At 43.0% G+C, this 21861-nt stretch overlaps 1 protein-coding gene across 1 annotated transcript; it reads left to right on the top strand.

The window, feature by feature from the left end:
* Positions 1-134: 134 nt before the first annotated feature.
* Positions 135-21230, top strand: LOC141731605 (eukaryotic translation initiation factor 3 subunit C-like; the record flags this gene model as incomplete). Its single annotated transcript, XM_074557996.1, is given in 6 exon segments — positions 135-498; positions 8749-8908; positions 14636-14701; positions 16024-16111; positions 19426-19588; positions 21055-21230. Coding segments are annotated over 6 exon segments (921 nt in total), but the record flags the coding sequence as incomplete, so codon positions are not given.
* Between the last annotated feature and the right edge of the window lie 631 nt (positions 21231-21861).

Genomic DNA, 21861 nt, shown 5'->3' with positions numbered 1-21861 from the left:
GGAGCTGCCGCCATTTTGTGACCTCCAAAACCCCCATTCCCAACCCCAAAAATTCCATTTTCACCCCCAAAAATTGGGGTTTTTTTCCCAAATTCCCCATTTCTCACCCCAAACCCCTTTTTTACCCCCCCCAGATCCTCTACAACCGCACCATGGTCCAGCTGGGCATCTGCGCCTTCCGCCAGGGGCTGATCAAGGACGCGCACAACGCCCTGCTGGACATCCAGAGCTCCGGCCGCGCCAAGGAGCTGCTGGGCCAGGGGCTGCTCCTCAGGAGCCTGCAGGAGAGGAACGCGGAGCAGGAGAAGGTGGAGAAGCGGCGCCAGGTCCCGTTCCACATGCACGTCAACCTGGAGCTGCTCGAGTGCGTCTACCTGGTGGCGGCCATGCTGCTGGAGATCCCCTACATGGCGGCGCACGAGTTCGACGCCCGCCGCAGGATGATCAGCAAGCAGTTCCACCACCAGCTGCGCGTGGGCGAGAGGCAGCCGCTCCTCGGTACCAGATGGGCCGGAATTTGGGGGTTTTGAGCAAAAATTTGGGAGGTTTAGGTCAAAATTTGGGGGTTTTGAGGTCAAAATTTGCGTTTTGAGGTCCATAATTACCTTAATTCAGTCTTGGTTTGGTGTTTCTGTCGTTTAAAATGGCGATTCTAGATCTTCTGGATGTTCCTCAGACCATGGTTGGTGGTATTGACCCCAGATTTGGAGGTTTAGGGTTGAAATTTGTGTTCTTGAGGTCCATAATTACCTTGGGTCGCTCTTGGTTTGGTTCTTCTATCTCTTAAAATGGCGGTTTTAGATCTTCTTGATGTTCCTCAGACCATAGATGGTGATATGGATGGAATTTGGAGTTTGTGAGGTCAAAAATGGGGTTTTGAGGTCCATAATTACCTAAAGTCAGTCTTGGTTTGGTGTTTCTATTTTTTATAATGGAGGTTTTAGATCTTCTTGATGTTCCTCAGACCATGGTTGGTGGTATTGACCCAAGATTTGGGGGTTTTAGGCCAAAATTTGGGTTTTGAGGTCCATAATTACCTTGGGTCGGTCTTGGTTTGCTTCTTCTATGTCTTAAAATGGAGCTTCTAGATCTTCTTGATGTTCCTCAGACCATGGTTGGTGGTATTGACCAAAATTTCAAAATCTAGGCCCAAAACTGGGGTCTTGAGGTCCATAATTACCTTAATTCAGTCTTGGTTTGGTTCTTCTATCTTTTAAAATGGCGATTCCAGATCTTCTTGGTGTTCCTCAGACCATGGTTGGTGGTGTTGACCCAAGATTTGGGGGTTTGAGGTCAAAATTTTGGCATTTTGAGGTCAAAATTTGGGTTTTGAGGTCCATAATTACCTTGGGTCGGTCTTGGTTTGGTTCTTCTATCTCTTAAAATGGCGATTCTAGATCTTCTTGATGTTCCTCAGACCATGGTTGGTGGTGTTGACCTGAGATTTGGGGGTTTTTGGTCACAAATTTGGGGGTTTTGAGGTCAAAATTTGGGTTTTGAGGTCCATAATTACCTTGGGTCAGTCTTGGTTTGGTTCTTCTATCTCTTAAAATAAAGATTCTAGATCTTCTTGGTGTTCCTCAGACCAAAGTCAGATTTTTGGATAAAGAGTTGGGGATTTTGACAAAAAAATGGGTTCTTGAGGTCCATAATTACCTTAATTCAGTCTTGGTTTGGTTTTTCTATCTCTTAATATGGAGCTTCTAGATCTTCTTGATGTTCCTCAGACCATGGTTGGTGATATGGATGAAATTTGGAGTTTCTGAGGTCAAAAATTGGGTTCTTGAGGTCCAGAATTACCTTAATCCAGTCTTGGTTTGGTGGTTCTATCTCTTAAAATGGAGGTTCTAGATGTTCTTGATGTTCCTCAGACCAAACTCAGGTTTTTGGACCAATATTTTGAGGTTTTGACCCAAAATTGGGTTCATGAGGTCCATAATTACCTTGGGTCACTTTTGCTTTGGTGTTTCTATCTCTTAAAATGGAGATTCTAGATCTTCTTGATGTTCCTCAGACCAAAATTGGGTGTTTTGAACAAAATTTCAAAATCTAGGCCCAAAATTGGGTTCTTGAGGTCCATAATTACCTTGGGTCAGTCTTGGTTTGGTTCTTCTATCTCTTAAAATGGCGTTTCTAGATCTTCTTGATGTTCCTCAGACCATGGTTGGTGGTATTGACCCCAGATTTGGGGGTTTTGAGGTGAAAAATTGCATTTTGAGGTCCATAATTACCTTAATTCACTTTTGGTTTGGTTTTTGTGTCTCTTAAAATGAAGATTTTAGATCTTCGTGATGTTCCTCAGACCATAGACGGTGATATGGATGGAATTTGGAGTTTCTGAGGTCAAAAATGGGGTTTTGAGGTCTATAATTACCTTGGGTCAGTCTTGGTTTGGTTCTTCTATCTCTTAAAATGGAACTTCTAGATCTTCTTGATGTTCCTCAGACCATGGTTGGTGGTATTGACCCAAGATTTGGAGGTTTAGGGTTGAGATTTGGGGGTTTTGAGGTGAAAATTTGGGTTTTGAGGTCCATAATTACCTAGAGTCGGTCTTGGTTTGGTTTTTCTATCTCTTAATATGGAGATTCTAGATCTTCTTGATGTTCCTCAGACCGTGGTTGGTGATATGGATGAAGTTTGGGATTTTTGAGATGAAAAATTGGGTTTTGAGGTCCATAATTACCTTGGGTCGCTCTTGGTTTGGTGTTTCTATCATTTAAAATGGCGGTTTTAGATCTTCTTGATGTTCCTCAGACCAAACTCAGGTTTTTGGACCAATATTTTGAGATTTTGACCCAAACTTGGGTTCTTGAGGTCCATAATTACCTTGGGTCGCTCTTGGTTTGGTGTTTCTATCATTTAAAATGGCGGTTCTAGATCTTCTTGATGTTCCTCAGACCAAAATTGGGTGTTTTGACCAAAATTTCAAAATCTAGGCCCAAAATTGGGTTTTGAGGTCCATAATTACCTTGGGTCACTCTTGGTTTGGTGGTTCTAGGCCTTAAGATGGCAGTTCTAGATCTTCTTGATGTTCCTCAGACCATGGTTGGTGGTGTTGACCCAACATTTGGAGGTTTAGGGTTGAGATTTGGGGGTTTTGAGGTGAAAATTTGGGTTTTGAGGTCCAGAATTACCTTAATTCAGTCTTGGTTTGGTTTTTCTATTTCTTAATATGGAGCTTCTAGATCTTCTTGGTGTTCCTCAGACCAAACTCAGGTTTTTGGACCAATATTTTGAGATTTTGACCCAAACTTGGGTTCTTGAGGTCCATAATTACCTTGGGTTGGTCTTGGTTTGGTGGTTCGAGGCCTTAAAATGGCGTTTCTAGATCTTCTTGGTGTTCCTCAGACCATGGTTGGTGGTATTGACCCCAGATTTGGGGGTTTGAGGTCAAAATTTTGGCATTTTGAGGTCAAAAATGGGGTTTTGAGGTCCATAATTACCTTGGATCACTCTTGGTTTGGTTTTCTATCTCTTAAAATGGAGGTTCTAGATCTTCTTGGTGTTCCTCAGACCATGGTTGGTGGTGTTGACCCAAGATTTGGAGGTTTAGGGTTGAAATTTGGGTTCTTGAGGTCCATAATTACCTTGGGTCGCTCTTGGTTTGGTGTTTCTATCTCTTAATCTGGAGGTTCTAGATCTTCGTGATGTTCCTCAGACCATAGACGGTGATATGGATGGAATTTGGAGTTTCTGAGGTCAAAAATGAGGTTTTGAGGTCCATAATTACCTTGGGTCACTCTTGGTGTGGTTCTTCTATCTCTTAAAATGGAGGTTCTAGATCTTCTTGATGTTCCTCAGACCATGGTTGGCGGTATTGACCCAAGATTTGGGGGTTTTGAGGTCAAAATTTGGGTTTTGAGATCCATAATTACCTTGGGTCAGTCTTGGTTTGGTTTTTCTATCATTTAAAATGAAGGTTTTAGATCTTCTTGATGTTCCTCAGACCATGGTTGGTGATATGGACGAAATTTGGGGTTTTTAAGGTGAAAAATGGGGTTTTGAGGTCCATAATTACCTTGGGTCAGTCTTGGTTTGGTTTTTCTATCTTTTAAAATGGCGATTCTAGATCTTCTTGATGTTCCTCAGACCAAAATTGGGGGTTTTGACCAAAATTTCAAAATCTAGGCCCAAAACTGGGTTCTTGAGGTCCATAATTATCTTAATTTGCTCTTGGTTTGGTTCTTCTATCTATTAAAATGGCGGTTTTAGATCTTCTTGATGTTCCTCAGACCATGGTTGGTGGTATTGACCCAAGATTTGGGGGTTTGAGGTCAAAATTTTGGCATTTTGAGGTGAAAAATTGGGTTTTGAGGTCCATAATTACCTTGGGTCGGTCTTGGTTTGGTTTTTCTATCTCTTAAAATGGCGATTCTAGATCTTCTTGATGTTCCTCAGACCATAGACGGTGATATGGATGGAATTTGGAGTTTCTGAGGTCAAAAATGAGGTTTTGAGGTCCATAATTACCTTGGGTCACTCTTGGTTTGGTGGTTCTAGGCCTTAAAATGGCGGTTCTAGATGTTCTTGATGTTCCTCAGACCATGGTTGGTGGTGTTGACCCAAGATTTGGAGGTTTCGGGTTAAGATTTGGGGGTTTTGAGGTGAAAATTTGGGTTTTGAGGTCCAGAATTACCTTGGGTCGGTCTTGGTTTGGTTCTCCTATCTCTTAAAATGGAGCTTCTAGATCTTCTTGATGTTCCTCAAACTAAAAGTGGGTTTTTTTACTAAAATTTTGAGATTTTGACCCAAAATTGGGTTCTTGAGGTCCATAATTACCTAGAGTCGGTGTTGGTTTGGTTCTCCTATCTCTTAAAATGGAGCTTCTAGATCTTCTTGATGTTCCTCAGACCATGGTTGGTGGTATTGACCCAAAACTTGGGGGTTTTAGGTCAAAATTTGGGGTTTTGAGGTCAAAAATGGGGTTTTGAGGTCCATAATTACCTTGGGTCACTCTTGGTTTGGTTCTTCTATCTCTTAAAATGGCAGTTTTAGATCTTCTTGATGTTCCTCAAACAAAAAGTGGGGTTTTTTACTAAAATTTTGAGGTTTTGACCCAAACTTGGGTTCTTGAGGTCCATAATTACCTTGGGTCGGTCTTGGTTTGGTGTTTCTATCATTTAAAATGGAGGTTCTAGATCTTCTTGATGTTCCTCAGGCCATGGTTGGTGGTGTTGACCCAAGATTTGGAGGTTTAGGGTTGAGATTTGGGGGTTTTGAGGTCAAAATTTGGGTTTTGAGGTCCAGAATTACCTTGGGTCCCCCCTGTCCAGGACCTTCTCAACCCCTGGAGATGCCGCCATTTTGTGACCTCCAAAAATTCCAATTTTAACCCTAAAAATTCCATTTTTAATCCTAAAAACTCCCAATTTTTTCCCAAAATTTCCATTTTTTTAACCCAAATTTTCTATTTTTCACCCCAAATATCCTCACTTGGACACCTGAAGTTTCTGCCATTTTGTGACCTCCAAAAATTCCATTTTTAACCCTAAAAATTCCATTTTTAACCCTAAAAACTCCAAATTTTTTCCCAAAATTTCCATTTTTTTTTACCCAAATTTTGTATTTTTCACCCCAAATCTCCTCCCTTGTCCCACCTGGAAACCTGAAGGTTCTGCCATTTTGTGACCTCCAAAAATTCTAATTTTAACCCTAAAAATTCCATTTTTAACCCTAAAAATTCCATTTTTTCTCCGATTTTTTTCATTTTTTTTTTCCCAAAATCCTCGTTTTTCACCCCAAATTTCTGTCCCCACCCCAGGTCCCCCCGAGTCGATGCGGGAGAACGTGGTGGCGCCGCCATTTTGGGACCTCCAAAAATTCCATTTTTAACCCTAAAAATTCCATTTTTAACCCCAAAAACTCCACATTTTTTCCCAAAATTTCCTTTTTTTTTACCCAAATTTTGTATTTTTCACCCCAAAATTTTCTCACTTTCTCATCTGTGTCTCACATTCCAGAACCTTCTCAACCCCTGGAGATGCCGCCATTTTGTGACCTCCAAAAATTCGAATTTTAACCCTAAAAACTCCATTTTTTCTCCGATTTTTTCCATTTTTTTTTTCCCAAAATCCTCGTTTTTCACCCCAAATTTTGGTTTTTATCCCCAGGTCCCCCCGAGTCGATGCGGGAGCACGTGGTGGTGCCGCCATTTTGGGACCTCCAAAAATTCCAATTTTAACCCTAAAAATTCCATTTTTAACCCTAAAAACTCCAAATTTTTTCCCAAAATTTCCATATTTTTTACCCAAATTTTGTATTTTTCACCCCAAATTTTTTCTCACTTTTTCCCAGGTGTCCTCCCTGTCCTGGACCTTCTCAACCCCTGGAGGTTCTGCCATTTTTTGACCTCCAAAAATTCCATTTTTAACCCTAAAAATTCCATTTTTAACCCTAAAAACTCCAAATTTTTTCCCAAAATTTCCATTTTTTTTACCCAAATTTTGCATTTTTCACCCCAAATCTCCTCACCTGGACACCTGAAGGTTCCACCATTTTGTGACTTCCAAAAATTCCAATTTTAACCCTAAAAATTCCATTTTTAACCCTAAAAACTCCAAATTTTTTCCCAAAATTTCCATTTTTTTTGCCCAAATTTTGTATTTTTCACCCCAAAATCTCCTCACCTTTCTCACCTGTCCTGGATCTTCTTAACCCCTGAAGATGCCGCCATTTTGGGACCTCCAAAAATTCCAATTTTAACCCTAAAAATTCCATTTTTAACCCTAAAAACTCCATTTTTTTTCCGATTTTTTCATTTTTTTTTCCCAAATTTTGTATTTTTCACCCCAAAATTTTGTCACTTGTCCGACTTGTTTCCTACCTGTCCAGGATCTTCTCAACCCCTGGAGATGCCGCCATTTTGTGACCTCCAAAATTCCATTTTTAACCCCAAAAATTCCATTTTTAACCCTAAAAATTCCAAATTTTTTCCCAAAATTTCCTTTTTTTTTTACCCAAATTTTGTATTTTCCACCCCAAAATTTTGTCACTTTTTCCAGGTGTCCCCCCTGTCCTGGACCTTCTTGAGATCTGGAGATGCCGCCATTTTGTGACCTCCAAAAATTCCAATTTTAACCCTAAAAATTCCATTCTTAACCCTAAAAACTCCAAATTTTTTCCCAAAATTTTCATTTTTTACCCAAATTTTGCATTTTTCACCCCAAAATTTCGTCACCTGTCCCACTTGTTTCCCACCTGTCCAGGACCTTCTCAACCCCTGAAGGTTCCGCCATTTTGGGACCTCCAAAAATTCCATTTTTAACCATAAAAATTCCATTTTTAACCCTAAAAACTCCCAATTTTTTCCCAAAATTTCCATTTTTTTTTACCCAAATTTTGTATTTTTCACCCCAAAATTTCCTCACCTTTCTCACCTGTCCAGGATCTCCTCAACCTCTGAAGGTTCCGCCATTTTGTCACCTCCAAAAATTCCATTTTTAACCCTAAAAACTCCATTTTTTCTCCGATTTTTTTCATTTTTTTTTTCCCAAAATCCTCGTTTTTCACCCCAAATTTCTGTCCCCACCCCAGGTCCCCCCGAGTCGATGAGGGAGCACGTGGTGGTGCCGCCATTTTGTGACCCCCAAAAATTCCATTTTTAACCCTAAAAATTCCATTTTTAACCCTAAAAACTCCATTTTTTCTCCGATTTTTTTCATTTTTTTTTTCCCAAAATTCTCATTTTTCGCCCCAAAATTTTGTCACTTATCTCCAGGTGTCTCACTTGTCCAGGACCTTCTTGAGATCTGGAGATGCCGCCATTTTGTGACCTCCAAAAATTCCAATTTTAACCCTAAAAACTCCATTTTTTCTCTGATTTTTTCCCTTTTTTTTTTCCCAAAATCCTCGTTTTTCACCCCAAATTTCTGTCCCCACCCCAGGTCCCCCCGAGTCGATGCGGGAGCACGTGGTGGTGCCGCCATTTGGTGACCTCCAAAAATTCCAATTTTAACCCCAAAAATTCCATTTTTAACCCTAAAAACTCCAAACTTTTTCCCAAAATTTCCATTTTTTTTACCCAAATTTTGTATTTTTCGCCCCAAATCTCCTCACCTGGACACCTGGAGGTTCTGCCATTTTGTGACCTCCAAAATTCCAATTTTAACCCTAAAAACTCCATTTTTTCTCCGATTTTTTTTCGTTTTTTTTTTCCCAAAATCCTCATTTTTCACCCCAAATTTCTGTCCCCACCCCAGGTCCCCCCGAGTCGATGCGGGAGCACGTGGTGGTGCCGCCATTTTGGGACCTCCAAAAATTCCAATTTTAACCCTAAAAATTCCATTTTTAACCTTGAAAACTCCAAATTTTTTCCCAAAATTTCCATTTTTTTTTACCCAAATTTTGCATTTTTCACCCCAAAACTTTCTCACTTTCTCACCTGTGTCTCACGTTCCAGAACCTTCTCAACCCCTGGAGATGCCGCCATTTTGTGACCTCCCAAAATTCCATTTTTAACCCTAAAAATTCCATTTTTAACCCTAAAAACTCCATTTTTTCTCCGATTTTTTTCATTTTTTTTTTTCCCAAAATCCTCATTTTTCACCCCAAAATTTTGTCACTTGTCCCAAGGTGTCCCACCTGTGTCCCACCTGTCCTGGACCTTCTTGAGATCTGGAGATGCCGCCATTTTGTGACCTCCAAAATTTCCATTTTTAACCCTAAAAACTCCATTTTTTCTCCGATTTTTTTCATTTTTTTTTTCCCAAAATCCTCGTTTTTCACCCCAAATTTTGGTTTTTGTCCCAGGTCCCCCCGAGTCGATGCGGGAGCACGTGGTGGCCGCCTCCAAGGCCATGAAAACGGGGGACTGGCGCCGCTGCCACCGCTTCGTGGTCAACGAGAAAATGAACGGGAAGGTTTGGGACCTGTTCCCCGAGGCCGACCAGGTGCGCGCCATGCTCGTCAGGTGAGACAAAAAATGACAATTTCGGGAAAATTTGGGCAATTTTGGGAATTTTGGGGGTTTGGGATTTTTTTGGTGATTTTTCATTGATTTTTGGATTTTTTTGGGAAATTTTTTGTGATTTTTTGTGATTTTTTGGTGATTTTTCATCGATTTTTTGTGGATTTTGGGGGGGATTTTTCGTTTATTTTTGGGGGATTTTTTGGTGATTTTTGGGATTTTTTTTGGATTTTTTGGTGATTTTTTTGTGGATTTTATGTGAATTTTTTGTGGATTTTTTGGTGAATTTTTGTTGATTTTTTGTGGATTTTTCATTGATTTTTGGGTGATTTTTTGTGGATTTTTGGGGGAATTTTTCGTCAATTTTTGGGTGATTTTTCGGGGATTTTTTGGTGATTTTTGGGATTTTTTTTTTTGATTTTTTGGTGATTTTTTGTGGATTTTATGTGAATTTTTTGTGGATGTTTTGGAGATTTTTGGGTGATTTATTGGGATTTTTTGGGATTTTTTGGGATTTTTTGGCGATTTTTTGGTGATTTTTTGGTGATTTTTGGCGATTTTTTGGGGATTTTTTGGTGATTTTGGGGGATTTGTGGAGGTTCCAAGGTTTGGGACCTGTTCCCCGAGGCCGACCAGGTGCGCGCCATGCTCGTCAGGTGAGACACCAAAAATCGGGATTTTGGGCAATTTTGGGCATTTGGGGCATTTTGAGATTTTTTGGGATTTTTTTTGTGATTTTTTGGTGATTTTTTTGCGATTTTCTGGTGATTTTTTGGGATTTTTTGGTGATTTTTTGGGGATTTTTTGGTGATTTTTTATTGATTTTTGGGTGATTTTTTGTGGATTTTTGGGGGGATTTTTTGGTGATTTTTTGGGATTTTTTGGCGATTTTTTGGTGATTTTTTTGGATTTTTTTAGTGATTTTTCATTGATTTTTCGGTGATTTTTTGTGGATTTTTTTTGTGACTTTTTGGTGATTTTTTGGGATTTTTTTGGTGATTTTTTGAGGGTTTTTTTAAATTTTTTTGGTGAATTTTTGAGATTTTTTAAGGGGATTTTTTTGTGATTTTTTGGGATTTTTTTGGATATTTTTGGGAATTTTTTGGTCAATTTTTGGCGATTCTTTTGGTGATTTTTGGGGGATTTTTTTGCAATTTTTTTTGATTTTTTGGGGGATTTTTTTGGTGATTTTTTGGTGATTGAGATTTTTTTTTTTGGTGATTTTTTTGTGATTTTTTTTGTGATTTTTGGGGATTTTTTGGGGGATTTTTCTGTGATTTTTTGGGATTTTTTTGTGATTTTTTGGAGATTTTTGGGGATTTTTTGGTGATTTTTTCGGATTTTTGGGATTTTTTGGGGATTTTTTGCGATTTTCTGGTGATTTTTTTGGTGATTTTTTGGGGATTTTTTTGTGATTTTTTGGGGATTTTTCGTCAATTTTTTGGTGATTTTTTTGGTGATTTTTTAGGGATTTTTTGGTGATTTTTTGGTGACTTTTTATAGATTTTTTGGCAATTTTTTTGCTGAGTTTTTGGGATTTTTTGGGGATTTTTTGGTGATTTTTTGGGGGGATTTTTGGTGATTTTTTGGTGATTTTTAGGATTTTTTTCGGATTTTTTTGTGATTTTTTGTGGATTTTATGTGGATTTTTTGTGGGCAATTTTGGGCATTTTGGTGATTTTTTCGGATTTTTTAGGGGATTTTTTGGGATTTTTTTGGGGATTTTTTTGGGATTTTTTGGTGATTTTTTGGTGATTTTTTGATGATCTTTGGGTGGTTTTTTGGGATTTTTAAGGCATTTTTTTGGGATATTTTGGGATTTTTTTTCCGATTTTTGGGTGATGTTTTTAGTGATTTTTTGGGATTTTTTGGGGATTTTTTTGTGATTTTTTGGTTATTTTTTGGCGATTTTTCATTGAATTTTGGGTGGTTTTTTGGTGATTTTTTGGATTTTTTTGGGGATTTTTTGGGATTTTTTTGGCGATTTTTTGGGATTTTTTTTCGGATTTTTTGGGCAATTTTTGGTGATTTTTTGGTGATTTTTTCGGATTTTTTAGGGGATTTTTTGGGATTTTTTTGGGATTTTTTGGTGATTTTTCGGGGATTTTTGGGTGATTTTTTGGGGATTTTACGTGGATGTTTTGGTGATTTTTTGCTGATTTTTTGTGATTTTTTGAGATTTTTTGGGGATTTTTTTGGGATTTTTCTGCAATTTTTTGGTGATTTTTTGGGGATTTTTCATTGATTTTTGGGTGATTTTTGTGGATTTTTGGGGGGATTTTTCGTCTATTTTTTGGGTGATTTTTTGGCAATTTTTTGGTGATTTTTTGGGGATTTTTTTGAGATTTTTTGGGGAATTTTTTGGGATTTTTTGGTGGTTTTTGGGATTTTTTTTGGCAATTTTTTGGTGATTTTTGGGTATTTTTTGGTGATTTTTTGATGTTTTTGGGTGTTTTTTTGGGGATTTTTTTGGTGATTTTTTGATGATTTTTTGGTGATTTTTTGGGGATTTTTTGGGGATTTTTGGGAATTTTTTTAAATTTTTTGGTGATTTTTTGGGGATTTTATGTGAATATTTTGTGGATTTTATGTGGATTTTTTTGTGGGCAATTTTAGGCATTTTGGGCATTTTGGGGATTTTTGGGGATTTTTTTTGCGATTTTTTGGGGATTTTTTTGGATTTTTTGGGGATTTTTTGGGGATTTTTTTGGATTTTTTGGTGATTTTCTGGGATTTTTTGGGGATTTTTTGGTGATTTTTTGGGAATTTTTTTCTGATTTTTTGGGGATTTTTGGGGATTTTTTGGTGATTTTTTGGGGATTTTTTTGGGATTTTTTGGGATTTTTTTTCAGATTTTTGGGTGATTTTTTGGTGATTTTTTGGTATGTTTTTGTGATTTTTTGGTGATTTTTTTGTGATTTTTTGGGATATTTTGGGGATTTTTTGGGGATTTTTTGATGATTTTTGGGTGGTTTTTTGGGGGTTTTTGGGATTTTTTTTTATTTTTTGGTGATTTTTTGGGGATTTTGGGTGATTTTTTGGCGATTTTTTGGTGATTTTTTGTGGATTTTATGTGAATTTTTTGTGGATTTTTTGGAGATTTTTGGGTGATTTTTGGGTGATTTTTTGTGATTTTTTGGTGATTTTTTGGGGATTGTTTCACAAATTTTTGGTGATTTTTTGGGATTTTTTCGCAATTTTTTGGTGATTTTTTGGGATTTTTTGGGGATTTTTTGGAGATTTTTTGCTGATTTTTGGTGATTTTTTGGTGAATTTTTGTTGATTTTTTGGTGATTTTTGGGGATTTTTTTGGTGATTTTTTGGTGATTTTTTGGTGATTTTTGAGGATTTTTTGGGGGATTTTTGGGTGATTTTTTGGGGGATTTTTTGTGAATTTTTTGTGGATTTTTGGGGGGATTTTGAGGTTCTCAGTGAGTGCCACCTGGGCTCAGGGAGAAAAAATTGTGGGATTTTGGGCAAATTTGGAGGGCTTGGGCATTTTGGGGATTTTTGAGATTTTTTGGGATTTTTTTGGGAATTTTTTTGGGATTTTTTGGTGATTTTTGGGTGATTTTTGGGATTTTTTTGGGGATTTTTGGGTGATTTTTTGGGGATTTTTTGGGAATTTTTGGGGGGATTTTGAGGTGTTTTGGGAAAGATTTGAGGTTCTCATTGAGTCTCGCTCAGGGGAAAAAAATTGGGGATTTTGGGCAATTTTGGGGCATTTTGGAGGGTTTTGAGCAATTTCTGGGGGATTTTTGGGTGATTTTTGGGTCATTTTTGGGTCTATTTTGGGTCCATTTTCAGCCACAATTTTTGGGCCACTTTGGGTCAATTTGGGGCCATTTTGGGGCCATTTTGAGTGAGGAAAGGAGAATTTTGGGACCATTTTTGGGTCATTTTTGGGTCATTTTGGAGCCATTTTGGGGCCATTTTCAGCCACAATTTTTGAGCTATTTTGGGTCAATTTATGGCCATTTTTGGGTCATTTTGAATGAGAAAAGGAGAATTTTGGGGCCATTTTGGGGTAATTTTGGGTCATTTTTGGGCCATTTTGGGTCTATTTTGGGGCCATTTTCAGCCACAATTTTTGGGCCATTTTGGGGCAATTTTGGGTCATTTTGGAGCCATTTTGGGGCCATTTTGAGTGAGGAAAGGAGAATTTTGGGTCCATTTTTGGGTCATTTTTGGGTCATTTTGGAGCCATTTTGGGGCCATTTTCAGCCACAATTTTTGGGCAATTTTGGGGCCATTTTGGGTAAGGAAAGGAGAATTTTGGGACCATTTTGGGGTAATTTTGGAGGATTTTGGGTCACTTTGGGTCCATTTTGAGCCATTTAGGGTTAGAAAAGGAGAATTTGGGGTAATTTTGGGGTAATTTTGGAGAATTTTGGGTCCATTTTGAGCCATTTTGGGCCAATATTGGGGCCATTTTCAGCCACAATTTTTGGGCCATTTTGGGTCATTTTGGGTTAGAAAAGGAGAATTTTGGGGCCATTTTTGGGCCATTTTCATCCACAATTTTTGAGCTATTTTGGGTCAATTTATGGCCATTTTGGGGCCATTTTGATTGAGAAAAGGAGAATTTTGGGACCATTTTTGGGCCATTTTGGGGCCATTTTGGGCCAATATTGGGGCCATTTTCAGCCACCATTTTTGGGCCACTTTGGGTCAATTTATGGCCATTTTGGGTGAGAAAAGGAGAATTTTGGGGCCATTTTGGTGTAATTTTGGAGGATTTTGGGTCACTTTGGGTCCATTTTGGGCAGAAAAGAAGAATTTGGGTAATTTTGGGGTTATTTTGGGGCCATTTTGGGTCATTTTGGGCCATTTTCAGCCACAATTTTTTGGCCATTTTGGAGCCATTTTTGGGCCATTTTGAGTGAGGAAAGGAGGATTTTGGGGCCATTTTTGGGTCATTTTTGGGCCATTTTGGGGCCATTTTCAGCCACAATTTTTGGACCATTTTGGGTCATTTTGAATGAGAAAAGGAGAATTTTGGGACCATTTTGGGGTAATTTTGGAGGATTTTGGGTCACTTTGGGTCCATTTTCAGCCATTTAGGGTTAGAAAAGGAGAATTTTGGGACCATTTTGGGGTAATTTTGGAGAATTTTGGGTCACTTTGGGTCCATTTTCACCATTTTGGGTGAGGAAAGGAGAATTTGGGTGATTTTGGGGTAATTTTGGAGAATTTTGGGTCCATTTTGAGCCATTTTGGGCCAATATTGGGGCCATTTTCAGCCACAATTTTTGGGTCATTTTGGAGCCATTTTGGGGCCATTTTGAGCCTCAATTTTTGGGCCATTTTGGGGCAATTTTGGGTCATTTTGGGGCCATTTTTGGGTCATTTTTGGGTCATTTTGGAGCCATTTTGGGGCCATTTTCAGCCACAATTTTTGGGCTATTTTGGGTCAATTTGTGGCCATTTTGGGGCAGGAAAGGAGAATTTTGGGGCCATTTTGGGGTAATTTTGGGTCATTTGGGGCCATTTTTGGGCCATTTTGGGTTAGAAAAGTAGAATTTGGGTAATTTTGGGGTAATTTTGGAGGATTTTGGGGTAATTTTGGGGTAATTTTGGAGGATTTGGGGCCATTTTGGGTTAGAAAAGGAGAATTTTGGGTCACTTTGGGTCCATTTTCAGCCGTTTTGGGTGAGGAAAGGAGAATTTGGGTAATTTTGGGGTAATTTTTGAGAATTTTGGTTAATTTTGGGTGATTTTTGGCGGCAGGAAGATCCAGGAGGAGTCGCTGCGCACGTACCTGTTCACCTACAGCAGCGTCTACGACTCCATCAGGTGAGAACCTGGGGAAAAAATCAGAATTTTGGGTCAAAAATGGGAATTTTGGGTCAAAAAAATGTGAATTTTGGGGGTAAGACATTGGGGGTTTATAAGGAAAAAAAATTGTGAATTTTGATGTAAAAAATTTGTGAGTTTGGAAGAAAAAAAAGGGAATTTTGGGGTAAAAATTTGTGTATTTTGAGCTGAAAAATTGAGTATTTTGAGGTGAAAGTATGTGGATTTTTAGATAAGAAAAGGGTGGTTTTGAGGTAAAAATTGTGAGTCCTTGATGTAAAACAAATGGTGAATTTTTGGGGGAAAAATGGTGAATTTGGGGGTAAAAGATGGGAAGTTTTGAGCTAAAAGAAAATGGAGAATTTTGAGTCTAAAAGTGAATTTTGGAATAAAAAATTAGGAATTTTAGAGGCAAAAATTGGTGAATTTTGAGCTAGAAAAATATGAATTTGAGCTAAAAATTCGTGGATTTTTAGGGAAAAATTTGGTGAATTTTTAGCTAGAAAAATATGAATTTGAGGCAAAAGTTTGTGGATTTTTAGGGAAAAAAATGTGAATTATATGGTGAAAGTTGGTGAATTTTGAGCTAGAAAAATATGAATTTAAGGCAAAAATTCGTGAATTTCTGGGGAAAATTTGGGAATTATATGGTAAAAATTGGTTAATTTTCAGCTAGAAAAATATGAATTTGAGGTAAAAATTTGTGGATTTTTAGGGAAAAAATTATGAATCATATGGTAAAAATTGGTGAATTTTCAGCTAGAGAAATATGAATTTGAGGTAAAAATTTCTGAATTTTTAGGGAAAAAATTGGGAATTACGTGGTAAAAATTGGTAAATTTTCAGCTAAAAACATATAAATTTGAGGCAAAAATTTGTGAATTTTTAGGGATAAAATTGGTGAATTTTGAGCTAGGAAAATATGAATTTTAGATAAAAATTGGTGAATTTTTACAGAAAAAAATTGAGAATTATATGGTAAAAATTGGTGAATTTTGAGCTAGAGAAATACGAATTCGAGGAAAATGTTCGTGCATTTTTAGGCAAAAAAATTGGTGAATTTTGAGCTAGGAAAATATGAATTTTAGGCAAAAATCGGTGAATTTTTGAGGGAAAAATTTGGGAATTATATGGTAAAAATTGGTGAATTTTTGAGAGAAGAATTTGTGAATTTTAAGGTAAAAATTCTGAGCCTTGAGATAAAAACTTGGGGTAAAAATGGGGAATTTTCCAGCATGGATTTTTCTAATTAAACAATAACAAATATTGAATTTTGAAGTGGAAAAGTTGGGGATTTTGGGTTAAAAAGTGGATTTTTGCAGCATGGAGACGCTGGCGGCCATGTTTGAGCTGGACCTGCCCACGGTGCACGGGATCATCAGCAAAATGATCATTAACGAGGAGCTGATGGTGAGGGGACAGTGGGGACACACCTGGGACAGGTGTGACACACCTGGGGACATTGGGGGACATTGGGGACACACCTGGGGACATTGGGGACATTGGGGGACATTGGGGACACACCTGGGGACATTGGGGACACACCTGGGGACACACCCACGGTGCACGGGATCATCAGCAAAATGATCATTAACGAGGAGCTGATGGTGAGAGGGGACATTGGGGACATTGGGGACATCATTGGGGGGACATTGGGGGGACACCTGGAACACACCTGGGGACACTTGGGACAGGTGTGACCTTACCTGGGGACACTTGGGGACATCTGAGACAGGTGTGGGGACACCTGGGGACATTGGGGACACACCTGGAAACAGCTGGGGCAGGTGTGACCTTACCTGAGACACTTGGGGACACTGGGGGACATTGGGGACATTGGGGGGACATTGGGGACACACCTGGGACAGGTGTGACCTTACCTGGGGACATTGGGGGGACATTGGGGACATTGGGGGACATTGGGGACATTGGGGACATTGGGGACATTGGGGGACAATGGGGGGACATTGGGGGGACATTGGGGACACCTGGGGACATTGGGGGGATTGGGGACATTGGGGACATTGGGGACACCTGGAGACATTGGGGGACATTGGGGACATTGGGGGACATTGGGGGGATTGGGGACATTGGGGACATTGGGGACACCTGGAGACATTGGGGGACATTGGGGACATTGGGGACATTGGGGGACATTGGGGGGACATTGGGGACATTGGGGGGACATTGGGGGACATTGGGGGACATTGGGGGACATTGGGGGACATTGGGGACATTGGGGGGACATTGGGGGACATTGGGGGACATTGGGGACAACATTGGGGACATTGGGGACACACCTGGGACACACCTTGGGACATTGGGGGACATTGGGGGGACATTGGGGACAATGGGGGACATTGGGGACATTGGGGGGACAATGGGGGACATTGGGGGGACATTGGGGACATTGGGGACATTGGGGGACATTGGGACATTGGGGGACATTGGGGGACATTGGGGACATTGGGGGACATTGGGGGACATTGGGGGACATTGGGGGGACATTGGGGGACATTGGGGGGACATTGGGGACATTGGGGGACATTGGGACATTGGGGGGACATTGGGGGACATTGGGGACATTGGGGACATTGGAGGACATTGGGGGACAATGGGGACATTGGGGGGACATTGGGGGACATTGGGGACATTGGGGGACATTGGGGACATTGGGGGACATTGGGGGGACATTGGGGGACATTGGGACATTGGGGGACATTGGGGGACACCTGGGGACATTGGGGACATTGGGGGACATTGGGGACATTGGGGGACATTGGGGGGACATTGGGGGACATTGGGGACATTGGGGGACATTGGGGGGACATTGGGGGACATTGGGACATTGGGGGGACATTGGGGGACATTGGGGACATTGGGACATTGGGGGACATTGGGGGGACATTGGGGACACCTGGGGACAGGTGTGGCCTCACCTGAGGGGATGATTGAGAGTCAATTTTGGTGGTTTTGGGTCAATTTGGGCCCATTTTGGGTCAATTTTTGGTCAATTTGGAGCCATTTTGAGGCAGTTTTGGGGTTACCTGTGGGACCGGGTGTGACCTCACCTGGGGACAGCTCTGGTGTCACCTGGGGATGATTTGGAGTCAGTTTTGGTGATTTTGTGTCATTTGGGGGCAATTTTGGATTCATTTGGGGCAGTTTTGGGGTTACCTGTGGGACCAGGTGTGACCTCATGCAGGGGATGATTTGGGGTCAATTTGAGAAATTTTGGGGTCAATTTGGGGCCATTTTGGGGTTACCTGTAGGGCCAGGTGTGACCTCACCTGTGGACAGATGTGATCTCACCTGGGGGGGTGACTCGGGATCAATTTTGGTGATTTTGGGTCAATTTGGGGAAGTTTTGGGTCAATTCTGGGGCAGTTGTGGGGTCACTTGTGGAGCCAGGTGTGACCTCACCTAGGGGGTAATTTAGGGTCAAATTTTGGGTGATTCTGGGGCAGTTTTGAGGTTACCTGGATGGACAGGTGAGGGTGTGTCTCACCTGGCCGCATTCCCATACCCCTGTTGGAATGGGAGATCCCATTTTGGGGTGGTTTGGGGCCATTTTGGGGTGGTTTGGGGCCATTTTGGGGTGGTTTGGGGCCATTTTGGGGTGGTTTTGGGCAGATTCCAGGTGGGATTTTTGGGGTCACCTGTGGGACAGGTGAGTCTCACCTGTGCTCACCTTTGGGCCTCGCTGGACCAGCCCAAAACCACCATGGTGATGGAGAACCTAAGATGGGGCCATTTTGGGGTGGTTTGGGGCCATTTTGGGGCAATTTTGGTCAAATTTGGGGCAGTTTTGGGGTGATTTTAGGTGGATTTTTGGGGTTACCTGTGGGACAGGTAAGCTCACCTGTGCCCACCTTTAGGCCTCACTGGATGAGCCCAAAACCACCATGGTGATGGAGAAACCCCAATGGGGCCATTTTGGGGTGGTTTGGGGCAGTTTTGGAGCCATTTTGGGGTGGTTTCAGGTGGGGTTTTTGGGGTTACCTGTGGGACAGGTAATCTCACCTGTGCCCACCTTTAGGCCTCGCTGGACCAGCCCACGGTGATGATGGGGAGACCCAAAATGGGGCCATTTTGGGGTGGTTTGGGGCCATTTGGGGCAGTTTTGGGGTGATTTCAGGTGGGTTTTTGGGGTTACCTGCAGCCCAGGTAACCTCACCTGTGCCCACTTTTGGGCCTCGCTGGACCAGCCCACGGCCACCATGATGGAGAACCTAAAATGGGGCCGTTTTGGGGTGGTTTGGGGCCATTTTGGTCAAATTTGGGGCAGTTTTGGGGTGATTTCAGGTGGGTTTTTGGGGTCACCTGCAGCCCAGGTAATCTCACCTGTGCCCACCCTCAGGCCTCACTGGATGAGCCCAAAACCACCATGGTGGTGGAGAAACCCCAATGGGGCCATTTTGGGGTGGTTTGGGGCCATTTTGGGGTGGTTTGGGGCAGTTTTGGGGCAATTTTGGGCAGTTTTGGAGCCATTTTGGGGTGATTTCAGGTGGGATTTTTGGGGTCACCTGCAGCCCAGGTGAGCTCACCTGTGCCCACGTGCAGGCCTCTCTGGACCAGCCCACGGCCACGGTGATGATGGGGAGACCCCAATGGGGCCATTTTGGCGCCATTTTGGTCAAATTTTGGGCAATTTTGGGGTGGTTTCAGGTGGGATTTTTGGGGTCACCTGCAGCCCAGGTGAGCTCACCTGTGCCCACCCTCAGGCCTCGCTGGACCAGCCCACGGCCACGGTGATGATGCACCGCACGGAGCCCACGGCCACGCAGAACCTGGCGCTGCAGCTGGCAGAGAAGCTCGGCAACCTGGTGGAGAACAACGAGCGCGTGCTGGACCAGAGGCAGGGCGCCTACGGGGGGTACTTCCGAGGTGGGCACACCTGCGGGCACCTGGATACATTTGGGGCACACCTGGGGCACAGCTGGGGTACATCTGGATACACCTGAGCACAGCTGGATACATCTGGGGTACACCTGGATATACCTGGATACACCTGGGCACACCTGAGATACACCTGAGGGGCACCTGGGCACCTGGGCTGGGCACAGCTGGGGGCACCTGGGGGCACCTGGACACACCTGGGGCACAGCTGGGGACACCTGGGCACACCTGGGGTGCACCTGGATATACCTGGGACACAGCTGGGCACACCTGGATACACCTGGGCACACCTAGGGTACACTTGGGGTACACCTGGATATAGTTGGGGTACATCTGAATACACCTGGGGTACACCTGGGCACAACTGGATGCACCTGGGCACACCTGAGGGCACCTGGGCACACCTGGGGTACACTTGGGTGCACCTGGATACACCTGAGATATACCTGGAGAACACTTGGGTACACCTGGGGCATACCTGGATATACCTGGGCTACACCTGGGCACAGCTGGAGCACATCTTGACACACCTGGGGTACACTTGGGTGCACTTGGGGCACACCTGGGTGCACCTGGATATACATGCGGTACGCCTGGATATAGCTGGGGTACATCTGGATATACCTGGGGTACACCTGGGGACACCTGGGCACACCTGGGCACACCTGGGGGCACCTGGGTGCACCTGGGCACAGCTGGGGGCACCTGGGGTACACCCGGGGCACACCTGGATATAGCTGGGGTACATCTGGATATACCTGGGGTACACCTGGGCACAGCTGGATGCACCTGGGCACACCTGGATATACCTTGGGCACACTTGGGCACACCTGGGGCATACCTGGATACACCTGGGGCACACGTATATATCTGGGCACAGCTGGATATACCTGGGGCACAGCTGGGCACACGTGAGATGCACCTGGGGCACACCTGAGGGCACCTGGGTACACCTGGAGCACACCTGGGTGTATCTGGGTACACCTGGGGCACATTTGGGTACACCTGGATACACCTGGGCACACCTGAGATACACCTGGAGCACACCTGAGGGCACCTGGGTACACCTGGAGCACACCTTGATACTTCTGGGTATACCTGGGCACACCTGGACATAACTGGGGCACACCAGGATACACCTTGGGCACACCTGGGGTACACCTGGATATACCTGGGGGCACCTGAGTCCCCTCTGAGTACACCTGGGCACAGCTGGATACACCTGGGCACGCCTGAATATACCTGGGGTACACCTGGGGCACACCTGGATACATCTGGGCACAGCTGGACACACCTGGGGCACACCTGGATACACCTGGGGATATGTGGGACACACCTGGGTTACCCGGTGACACACCTGGGGAAAGATGGGAAGCGTCTGGGGTACACCTGGGCACACCTGTAACACACCTGAGCTCCGCCCCGCCCTCACCTCTGTCCATCTGTGCCTGCAGACCAGAAAGATGGCGGATACCGCAAGGGCGACGGGTACCTGCGGCGCGGCGGCTTCCGGCAGGAGCGCAGCAACTACTGAGCCTCACCTGGGCCATGGCGGGACCCTCACCTGCCCCACAGAGCCCTCACCTGCCCCACGGATCCATTATCTGCCCCATGGATCCATTATCTGCCCCATGGATCCATTACCTGCCCCATAAATCCCTCACCTGTCCTACAAATCCCCTCACGTGGGCAAAATGTCACCATTTGCCCCGCAGAGGCCTTACCTGCCCCTCAGAGGCCTTACCTGCCCCATAAATCCCTCACCTGCCCCATAAATCCCTTACCTGCTCCATAGATCCCTCACCTGTTCCATCGAGGGTCCCGCTGTTGGAAATTAATAAAGGAATTATTAAAGAGAGCGTTAACGAGGTGTTAATTAATGTGGTAATGAAGAGCGGGGTCAGGGCTGCCCCATAGGTCCTTGCGCTGCCCCATAAGTGACCCCCAAAGCTTCTCCCCCTCACGTTTTCCCGCCTTTTTTTCTCCCCTCACGTTTTCCCGCCTTTTTTCTTCCCCTCACGTTTTCCTGCCTTTTTTTCCCCCTCATGTTTTCTCGCCTTTTTTCCCCCCTCACGTTTTCCCGCCTTTTTTCCCCCCTCACGTTTTCCCGCCTTTTTTCCCCCCTCATGTTTTCTCGCCTTTTTCCCCCCCTCACGTTTTCCCGCCTTTTTTTCCCCCTCATGTTTTCCCCCCTTTTTTTTCCCTCACATTTTCCCGCCTTTTTTACCCCCTCATCTTTTCCTGCCTTTTTTACCCCCCTT

This window comes from Zonotrichia albicollis, chromosome 24 (assembly GCF_047830755.1).
Source record: "Zonotrichia albicollis isolate bZonAlb1 chromosome 24, bZonAlb1.hap1, whole genome shotgun sequence".
Classification (NCBI taxonomy): Eukaryota; Metazoa; Chordata; class Aves; order Passeriformes; family Passerellidae; genus Zonotrichia; species Zonotrichia albicollis.
This window is presented reverse-complemented; position numbering and strand designations above follow the sequence as displayed.